Source organism: Centruroides sculpturatus, unplaced genomic scaffold (genome assembly GCF_000671375.1).
Source record: "Centruroides sculpturatus isolate CEXI.00-Female unplaced genomic scaffold, Cexi_2.0 scaffold552, whole genome shotgun sequence".
Lineage (NCBI taxonomy): Eukaryota > Metazoa > Arthropoda > Arachnida > Scorpiones > Buthidae > Centruroides > Centruroides sculpturatus.
In genome coordinates, this window is record NW_019384889.1 from 15,625 (window position 1) to 26,800 (window position 11,176).

The 11,176-nt window shown below is 32.1% G+C and overlaps 1 protein-coding gene across 4 annotated transcripts; it reads left to right on the forward strand.

Annotated features, from left to right (window-relative positions):
- The first annotated feature begins 4,310 nt into the window (after window positions 1-4,310).
- On the forward strand, window positions 4,311-10,593 carry LOC111631194. 4 transcript variants are annotated; one of them, XM_023375399.1, is made up of 7 exons: window positions 4,311-4,651; window positions 6,019-6,020; window positions 6,806-6,877; window positions 6,994-7,070; window positions 7,457-7,508; window positions 7,956-8,075; window positions 8,685-10,593. In XM_023375399.1, the coding sequence occupies exons 4-7, from the start codon at window positions 6,996-6,998 to the stop codon at window positions 10,517-10,519; spliced, it is 2,082 nt and encodes a 693-aa protein (XP_023231167.1). In that variant the 5' UTR covers window positions 4,311-4,651; window positions 6,019-6,020; window positions 6,806-6,877; window positions 6,994-6,995; the 3' UTR covers window positions 10,520-10,593. The 4 variants fall into 4 exon arrangements, with proteins under 4 accessions (XP_023231167.1, XP_023231165.1, XP_023231166.1 ...); XM_023375397.1 differs by lacking the exon at window positions 6,019-6,020 and having other exon boundaries at window positions 6,803-6,877; XM_023375398.1 differs by lacking the exon at window positions 6,019-6,020.
- The last annotated feature ends 583 nt before the right edge of the window (window positions 10,594-11,176 follow it).

The following is an 11,176-nucleotide window of genomic DNA, read 5'->3' on the forward strand; positions in this document are numbered from 1 at the left end:
AAAAAAAACAAAACTTAATTTTATTTTCAACTTGTATAGTTCAATTACAGTTCCAATGCATACAGTTCTTCAATTGATAATGAATTTAAAACTAGAAGTTTGTGTACATTCTTTGGCTTTAAAGAACTCCGCTTTTTGTTGATAGTATTTCCAGCTTTGGAAAATAATCTTTCTGCTGGAACTGAAATGGCAGAAATGCAAAGCCACTTCATGGCAAGTTCACATAAATTATAGTTAAAAAATTTCATGGATTTCCACACATCCAAAGCATTACTATTGTGAGGCACAATAGGGTCATCTAAAAAAGTTTTAAAATTTGAATTTAACTAATTATAATTTAATATCCGTTTTTCAAATATAATAGTAAACTTTAATAATAGACATTTCTTTTAGACAGAAGGTACTAATTTCATGCGTCGCCATCTAGTGAAGAGAAAGAGAAATAGACAGACAATAATTCGTTGCAGTTTTATTTAATTAATAAAAAATCTGTAGGTTCGATTAGTGGTAAACATTCCGGGGATCATAGCGATTCTACAGTTAAAATTTTGTAATCATTGGTTCAGTAGTTTTCACGGTTAGTGGTTAGAAACGAAAAATAGGTTGTCTCTATACAGTCGACCCCCCTATAACACGGGTTCCTATAGTTCGGATTCCTATTTGACGGCGAAAAAACTGCGACTGTATCCATACAAACATGGTAAAAAAACTCCTATAATTCGGTAAAACGTCATCGGGCAGCCGAGCTGCTTTCTGCCGTCCAGCGCTACGCTTTAGGTGAGTAAGTTGAGTTTACTATCGTCTGTACAGTATGTAAATTAGGTACCGTAAGTCTAATACAGCACTTATTTTATACATTTCTTGTGAAAGAAACATTTCTTATTCAACGGCCATAAAAATTATTTATATTAATGTCTCCAAAGTTCAACGAAGTTTTCGTAGAAAAATAACTTATCAGAAATCGCGGCCGCCGTTTGGTGCGCTGCTCCGCTACGAAAACAAGCTTGAGCAATGGCGACTTCGAACGGTGCACACTCGGTAAGTAATCCTACAATTTTTTGTTTATAGCGCAGTTTATACGGATTATTCCCAGAAAAATATACGTATTTTGGAAATGTTGAGTTGAATTAGTCTAGGAATCGATTAATTTTATGGAAGAAAACCTTTCAAACAGTCGTAGTCCGTAAAGTGCATACGTGCCAAGCTGTGATTGGCAAGGACTCGTACAAAATGGATTCATAAAGAATGGAACGTATCTACCGTGTTATAGGGGGGTCGACTGTATATATTAAATTAGGGAAAGGTGGACCAATGTAGCAGGCCCATTATGGGTTCGGCCAGGCCCACAATGGAGCGATCGGGTGGTGAGGGACGGGACCCGACACATTCGAACGGATCGTTCCCCGAAAAATTCTTGGGGATTCCTTAAGCTTTAAAGAGGATGAACAAAATCGTGTCCCCCCACACAATAGCATTTATATATGCAGAAAAAAACCCCGATTTTTTATGCATTTCACGACTTTTCGAGGTCTCCTAAGTCAAAAAATTTAAAACTCTAAAAGGTCAGTTTTTGACCGATCATCATACATTCCTTCTGACAAAGTAATCCTCATCCAGAAAATGTTCTTCATCGCTGCCATTTCCACAATAGAACAGTTAAATAGTGAGGAACGTTTCCTGATATTCTTGGAACGGCTGCAATTTTCAAAATTGGAGACAACCTGGCCTTTTCATAATGTTATACTGGTGTATTAATACAGTCGAATTTCGGTTTTCGAACGCCTCAGTTTACGAACAAATTTTGAACGCCATATTTGACTGTATTAGATATTTTTTACTTTCTATAAACTTTATTGTACGATAGTTCAAACAGACATTTACGTGTGATGAATGTATATTATTTAAGTTAGATCAATCGGTGTTCATATTTCATATTTCATTCACAAAGATTTTCTGTAAGCTCACACACGTTATACGAAACTGCATCTATTCGTATACTGTACTGTACATCGTACTATGGTGAGAATTATTGGAATGTTTACCATAACCACGGAATTTTTTAATATGCTAATAAAACAAAAAAAAATCTAGTGTAACGTTTGAATAAATTTCTGTTTTTTCTTTCTTTACTTATAGAAATGATCAACAATTGCTACCAGAAGTTGAAGTACAAATACATCACCGAGTGTTCTTACATGAGATCATTTTTATGGAAAGGAGAGAGATTCGATTTTCCATTAGAGCAGGGCTTCTTAAACTTTCTTTATTCACGGCCTCATTTATGATCGTGATTTTCTTCGCGACCAAAAAAAAATAAAAAATATATAAAATAAAGATATTTGCAAATTTGCAAAACCAATAATGGTGTACTACTACAGTTCACTCTTATGTTACAATGGAGCAGAGACAACTGAATACACTGAAAAGCGACAACACTACAGTAGTTCACACTACAATCAGTGTTGCTGAATCATTGTCTTGCTGCACTAGAAGTGACAAAACGCAACTCAAGAAACCTATGACACAAAGCATGCCATTTTCAAATTCTCACAAATTATTTTTAAAATTTTGCATTAAAATCTCGTGAACCCAAGATTTCGCTAAACGACTCCAAATGGGGTCGCGACCCACAGTTTAAAAAGCCCTGTCGTAGAACTTACTTCCTCCGATTCGTTCGAAAAATTCATCAATGTAAATTACAATTTGAATTTATCCGTCGACATGCAGCAATTATTAAATGTAAGTGAAGAAGAGGAATTGGTTGCATTGGAAAGTATCGACGTCCTGAAAGATTCTAACAGTTATATCCTGTCATTGCAGCAATACGAAGCTTTACGTCATCATATCAAATATCGTCATCATTAATATAATGATAAAAATTAATTGAATTCATTAAAAATATAATGAATTCAGTTCTTGTTCCTTTCATGAATAAAAAGGAAAATGAAATTCATAAAGTTTGTTCAACCGGACAGCAGAAATCGCTCTAGAAAATTTAAAATTCTCCAATTTTACATTTTTTCGCCACTTCAAATAATTTATCGCCATCAGTTTTACTTATTATTAATGCAGGTGCCGGTAGTCTTATCCGTTTGGCTTCTGGAAAGCAGGAGTAACATGTTACACTGCCATTTATAAGGAGAGGGCCACACGTTTGGGTCTCCAATTCGAACGAAACTTGGTGAGCACGTAGCCGTTCAACACAAAAGCTCCTTATCTAAATAATAGGACCCACTTTTCGAGCGATTTCAAAAAATTTTCCTATGATTCGGACTTATACCTTTGTTGAGGTTTGTAAACAATATAGCTATTAATTGCCCTCGAAATTACAATAACAAAGCATTATTCCGTCGTTATAATTAAACCACATGTTTTAAAACATTGGTTATTTACGAGTTCTCAAACTTCAGCTTTCACAGAATAAAAGAACGATTTTCAAAGAGCCTCATTTAATCTAAATCCATATTTAAAACCTTGAAATAATATAAATGTCCTTCAAATCGTTTTTCAATTACAGCTGCGATTGTGTCCATTGTAATATATTAAAAACACACATACATATACGAATATACTCACGGTCATAATCCAAAAAGGTTGAGATGAAGCCAAAGGTGGCTACAAACGTAGAATCCATCAGCAACTTTCTTCACATCTTTATGTTCAGACACATCCATGCCTCAATTTGCACATTTCCTCGCATTCTCTTTTCGACCCAAACGCTTACGTTAAATACCACCCACTTGTTTCAACCAAGACTTTTTTGGCCTTTGCTTACCACGCTCTTTCCCAGGGGTCCTTTCTTCAACAGTTCTTTCATTCTCTCAACATGGCCCAACCGTCGAAGAGCTGATATATTCACCTAATATTAAAATATCCAATTTAAAAGTTTCTACAGTACCTTGGATAAGATAATCTCCGCATTCGTTTTCTTTTTTTTAATCTTTCTTCTGGCAATTAATTTCTAATCTATGATGTGTAAAGCCGATACACTTTTACTAATTAATGCAGTTATGGGGACTAACAAAATTTTCTAGTCTGCCACTTCCAGTCTAACATATTAACAAATTGTCTGAAGTTTTGTTTTGTATTTTATTATTAAAAAGTTATTAACAACAACAAAACATTCTCTAAAGTATTACTACATTATAGTTTACACTCCTTTGACTGCGAAATCAAAATTTTAGCATCCTTACAGGATATTTACCATTATTCAGTTATATTTTTAGAAAATTTTAATAATAGATGGCAGCAGTTAACAGTAAAACCTGTCAAGGTTAAAACACAGTTTACCTTTACAATTGCGTAAAACTACTTCCTCGAATGTCTGAGTGTAGTTTGCCTGCAGTTACTACTGTTAGAAGGAGATTATCAACTGCTAGTGTGATTAATTTAATACAGGTATACATTTCTAGTAACTATATTTTAAGAGTAATGTTACCGATAATCAAGCAACTACTATTGTTTAAAACACTTCGGATTGTCCAATCGAAGACGCTTTCTCTATCGTAAAGTGAGGTCACTGAAGTTAGTGATGACGTCGACGCATTCACTTGTTACTTGAGTGCAGTGACACATGAATTTTCTACGCCACGTTTATCAATTGTATGAAATGTTAACACAAAACTGGAATTTACTTCACTTCAAAAAAAAAGTAAGATATTTTTTATATTTTTTAAAATCAATTCATTTTACAAATATTACCACTCACGTCGTAACTTATTATAGAAACTTCTATGGCAATTATCTAATTTTTAATGCATATAATCTACAGTGCGATAATCTGTTTCCAGCTATCAATACTCTTACAAAAATATCCATATTTATAATGCTCAATCTCTCCTATAAATAACATAAACAAGTAATTAATGAGCTTCCTACAGAAAAAGTATTGTGTAATTATATGAAATATTCTATAAAACGTCCTTTTGGTACTGGAGAAATCTCCTCAAAAGACACAGCGAGAGTAGAGGACGGTGGATGTTCTTTAGTAGCAGCAGATGAATGATATTGAATTGAATGAGTTAAAAAAAAGCTCTTGCTCAGTGTTTGCTGATGGAACCTGAAATGAATTATCGGCTTGTTGTTCGGTAGGTGCAGTTATTCCAGCTGTATTATTGTCGGTAGGTGTGACGGCACGGGATCTCTTTATCTGATATTGAAGTTAAGGTATGTTCCTTGACTGAGCTCTTATGGACTAAATAATTAGAGGAATATTATACGGGATAAATTGGGAGTAGAACGTGTAGAGGGTTAGACAGAGGCTTATCAGAAGAAATGATTATAACAAATATCCGAATTGATTTTTTATTACAAACCAAAGGTGAACAAGACAAAAGTAAAAACAGAGAAATGTTGAGAACTGAGTGATAAGAGAAAGGACATGAAATCCTAAGAATGGATTGTTTCATTACGAAAATTAGGACGATTTTTTTCTTACTTGTACAGTTGTAACTGCTGCATCTATGATACTGTTGTCCAACAGACTTGTTATATAGAGAATTCGTGTGGTAGATGAATAAAGAAGAGAGAGAATAAGTATTTTAAAAAAATAATTAACTGGTGTATTCTGTCGTTTATATTTAATTGTTTGCCGCTCTCACCAGTTTTTTTATATATATAAAAGTAAGCGTTTTCGAAATTTGGATAGATTTTGCTTAAATTTTAAATGAATTGTTTGTAAATTTTTTATTATAAATCCTTGTAATAAGGAAGTTCTTATTACAAAAAGCATTTCTAAGTATTCTGAGTAGCAATGCTACAGAGGAGTTTGGAGCAGTGTGGCCCAGATCTTGCTTTCGCTTCGTTTTCAGACAAAAATTCAAATTTTTATTGTAGTTATTCGAGATAAACATTATTCAAACTACTTCATTTCATAAACTGATTTATAATCGATTTCTATTGCTTTATACAATAAAAAGGTCTTTTGATTACACATGGTAATATGCAATTTTAACGTTATTCTTAAATATATTAAAGTATTATATAATTACCATATAGTTTATATTCCTCGTACAACAGATGTTAAATTCTGTCTTCTATCTCTATGGTATGCCGACATTTATATCCAAGCTTTCGAAACGAGTATATTTCTACATGTAAGAAATGTAGGGATGAGCTAGAGTTAAGAATTTTTACAGGATATATTTTCCTTGCACACACCAAAAACTCAAGCGCAACTGCAATTCAAATAAGTTTTATGTTAGTTGTGCAGGCCCCGAAGTTCCGTGCCTTAAAAAACCTCGGACTCATTGAATTGGCTGTATTCATACTTATAATAAGATTGTATATAATTTGACATTCTAGATTCCAAAGGAAACCTCGTATAAGACCAAATCTTTTTCTTTCTGTTGCTAAAGTTTCAACTTCTAATGGTCTTCACACGGGAAAATCTTACACTATTGCAGTTGTGCCTTATGTTTCTCCTAAAGAATTTGAAATTTTTGACGGTTACTGTGTTTTTCTATGTTAAGACAATACGCCCCGGTAAAGACTGAAAGCTCGACTCGGCTGCAAATTGGTAATTCCAAATACAGTATTATTTTTATAAAATACATTTTTATCTACAGAACACGATCTTTCAACTGTAAATTTTCAAATATTTTGCATAAATAAATAGGAAATAATTACACAGACATTCTGTTAAATGTCAGTTACCAAGAACTATTATATAAACTTTTAAGCATAAAAAAATACTATATTTATATTATAAAATAAATAATTAGCTTTTATATCTACACAATAGATATATACAGAGTACAATATTACAGTAGTCATTGAAATTTATTTATGCTTATTAATGCAGAAGAATTCGGCTACAACAAGATCTTTCATAGGAAGACCTGCATTAAGAACATTGTAATCAGGTTTTATATATAAGGTAAGTATTTATATATTTAATTTAAAATCATTAGTTTTAATACAAATTAGAGTAAAACGAAGAAACCTGTGAAACGTTTAAAATCTTATAAGTAAGTTATTAAATTTGAATTATAGAAATGGCAGAAGCAGAAGTTTCAAATGAAGAGACGAGTGTCGTCGTTTGTCCAGTTAATTACAAACAAGCTGCAAATGTAAGTCGGTAACATGCATTTTATTTCACTTTATAGACAATTGTATTGTGAGGTAAGTATTACTTAATAATGAGTGAAATAGTATGTTTAATCTCGTTCAGAAACTGAAATAAGTAGCTTTGCTATTTAACTTTACAATAGCAATAATAAAAACAAATAAGTATGGTTAAATTTAATACATTCTGTACTTCTTCATGCATTATGACGAGTAGCTGTTACAATAGAACAGTGAAGTGAAGTATTTTCAGATACTTGTATTCAAACGAAGTGTTTTTATAATCTTATAGACTTTCATTAATATAAAATAAACTTTTTATTCTTAATTTAACTTTCTTTAAACTTTTCTGTAGACTAAAGACTGCAATGTATATATTATTTAATTACAGGTAATGGACGGAGTGGAGAACAATGAAAGTATGTTTAAGGAACTTTTGAACGGTAAATGCTTTTGTTTCTCTCTTTCTCTCTTTGAATAAACTTTAAAGATATTCTTCAAAATGTATATTTTAAATGGTTAAACTTTACTGAACGTTAACAATTTATTACTTTAGTTTCTTACGAACAAATTTGTAATGCTTATCATAGAAATAAGTGATTATTTTGAAATTTTTAGCAGAGATCGGGAAGAAAAATAGGAAAATGTACATAGAAAAAAAATCAGAAAAAGTGTGCTAAATATTAAAAATTAATAATAATTTACTGACAGTAAATTGCTATTTTTTAAAATATTTTTCACAGAGATAATTGTTTATTTGAATTATTATCTTAAGCATCAACGTTTTTTTATATTGTATAAATCAATTTTCATTATCATTTAACTCCTGCTTTGTTAAACTTACAAAAATAATTTAATACAAATTATATTTAATTACACATTAATTTTAGTTGAGAATTGTAATCAATATCTGACGAAACTCAAGAACTGTACACAAGTTCACGTTGGACCTAAAATAGAAATTCATTCTGAAAAACCGAATGCAAGTTGCTTAAAGACAAAGAGGAATGGTAAGTGCATGTCTTAATAATAAATATGCAAAGGAAACATCGTTGTAATTTTACTTTCTGTGTTCTTTTGTGCCGAGAATCAATGCCTTTAATTAATTTACCATATAAAATTTTGAAGAGTAATCAACGGATGAATGTGTTTGAAACTAATTTCAGTACACAGACATTTGTATATCACGACTTTCAAAACTTACTTGTCCATATTCCATACTTATTTGTTTACTGAGATTTTGTTAAGTTGCCACATATTTTTCAAAACTTTACCTAAATAGTCATGTATGTTAGTGTTTTTCAACAGCCGGTACACGATCCGTTACCCATTTACGAAACTTTTTTGTCATTACTTGGCTCAGTTGATTAAAGGAGACATTTAAATAATAATGTACAGTTAGTGTACGTACTTTGTTACGTCAGCAACTTTAGATAAGCACCTATAAGCATAATTCAAAGAAACGTATTTTCACTGGTCAGCGATAAAGGTAAGATTAAAAAGAACACTGATATTCATCATAGTACAAAGAGAAATAGAGGAAATTTATCAAACACGGTATAAGTTTCTATGTAATTAGAATTAACACGACGTTTGATCATGATGTTTTTTACTTATAGAAATGTTCGACAATTGCTGCCAGAAGATGAAGGAAAAATATCTGACTTACTTTTCCTACATGAGATCTTTTTTATGGGAAGGAAAAAGGAACGATTTTCTACTAAAGGATTATTTTTCAGAATTAACTGTAGAAAAATCAGATTTATTTGGTAACAAAAGCGGAGAGAAAATAATTCTGAATGAGATATTTGCTGTAGAACAAGAAGGACACCAAACTGTTTTAGTTACAGGAGATCCCGGTTATGGTAAATCTACTTTATGCAAGAAAATTGCCTACGATTGGGCATCCTCCAATTATCTGCAACATTTTCAATTAACTTTCATTGTAATTTTAAGAGAATTGGGTGATAAAAATGTAGCAGATGCATTACTCGATGATATTTATAAGTTATCTGATAAAAACTGGAAACTGCAAGATAAAAAACTGAACATTTTGGTAATTTTAGACGGGTTCGATGAAATTGTAGAAAAATCTAAAATTATAAACTTTATAAGAGAGGAATCTTTCGATATTTCTCGCACAATGACTATTTTGGTAACGAGTCGAACTCAAGCAGCGGAAGATATCAGAGAAGACATGAAGATGAGAATAGTGATAAAAGGGTTCTCTCCGGAATATCAAAAAAAATATGTTCAATTAATGTTTAGAGAAGAAGAAAGTAAAGCGAACGAACTGATTTCTGCACTGTCAGAAAATGAGTTTTACAGAGAAATGTCAAAATGTCCTCTGATGCTGCACATGTTGTGTTGTCTTCATCGAAATGGAGAAATAATAAAGCTTGAAACGATGGCTGATTTATACATCAAAATATTTACTCTTATGACTGAACGTTACGTCAGAAAAACTAATCAAAAAGATAAATTTAAAAGAGGAAAATATTTTGTGGGAGAAAATTTGCTACTTAAATTAACAAAATTAGACAGGGACAAAAATGTTATCACATCACAAGATTTGGAGTCTTTATTTCCGAATGAAGATGAACACAAGTTTATTACTGGACTAGACATTCTTACACTGGATTCCTATTGTAAATGCGGTAATATCATTCGATACAGTCTTATACATCGGACATTTGACGAGTTTCTTTCAGCTTTATCTATATATATCGGATATATTAAATTTCCACATAATATATCTAATATGGAGTTATTATTTTTACTTGGATTTTTTAAAGATGAACCTTTACCCAAAAACTTTTTAACATATATAGACAAACAAATGTTCATACCTGAATTCATGCTCCGCGCTCACAAACAAATCAAACTGAAAAGAAATTGGGAACAGTTTTGTTCTCATTCAAAAGTGGTATTTCATTATTGGAAATTGCTGATTTATTATCAAGAGCTATTTAACTTGTATGAATTCAAAGAAGTGTACTTATATTTTTACGAGACCAAAGCGAAACGAAAGGATTACAAAAAGAACTTCTCGAACAGCTGGAGTTGTACGAATAATTTTAAGATTTATCTTGTTCTCTCACTCGAGGGAAAGTTTTCGAATAATTTATACGATATAAGAGAACCTGTTTCACGCATTATCGATTTCCTTCAAGTAATGAACGTAATTAACGTAGACATTTATTTTGTTGGCGTAAGATATCTTCCGGGTGATTATTTCGATAGGTTCACCAAAGTAAAATACAAGTTAAATTCGTCTGACATCCAGGAATTATTAAATATTAGTGACGACGAGAAGTTGGTTGCATTGGAAAGTTTCGACATCCGAGATGTTTCTAACAGTTGCACCCTGTCATTGGAGCAATACGAAACTTTACGCGATCGTATCTTATTTCAGTCTGCCAGCAAACTGAAATTAAAATGTGCAATGATGTAGAATTCTTTACAAATATATATTTGGTTTTTAATAAAAGAATCGTGTAAACTCTATTTATGAAATTACTAGTGATGTGCCGGATCGTTAAAAATGTATATCCGCGGATACGGATACGAATACGGATCATTAGTGTCTAGATCCGCGGATACGGATACGGATACGGATCTCAACTTTCGTACTCAGTCGGCGCCGATGCGTGTGACCTTGGACCGATATTTGACGCTTTGCGTTAATAACGCGACGTGTTTTTGTTTATGGTGTAAAAGTGTGCTAAATTAGAATTCACCACATAGGTATACAGGATAAAGTAACAAAAATTGATATTATTTTCCAATTAAGCTATTTCGCGTCTTTGTATTGATTCTATTTCGGGGGATTCCAACTTCACGGTACAAACAGTAGCATGCGAAATTACAGCGATAATAATAGTTCGCTGTATCCAAAGCACGTGTACAATACATATCCCCGATCGCGACAATATAACCCGGAACCTTAAAACTAATCTTAAACACTTATTTAACACTAATAACAGAAAAAGGGATAGAAACACTAATAACAGAATAAGGGATAGAATTAAGAAGACAGAAAAAATGGTAGATAAGATAGAAATAGGGATATCTGGGGTTTTGTCCCTTTTTTCGGCTTGTTTCTTTATGC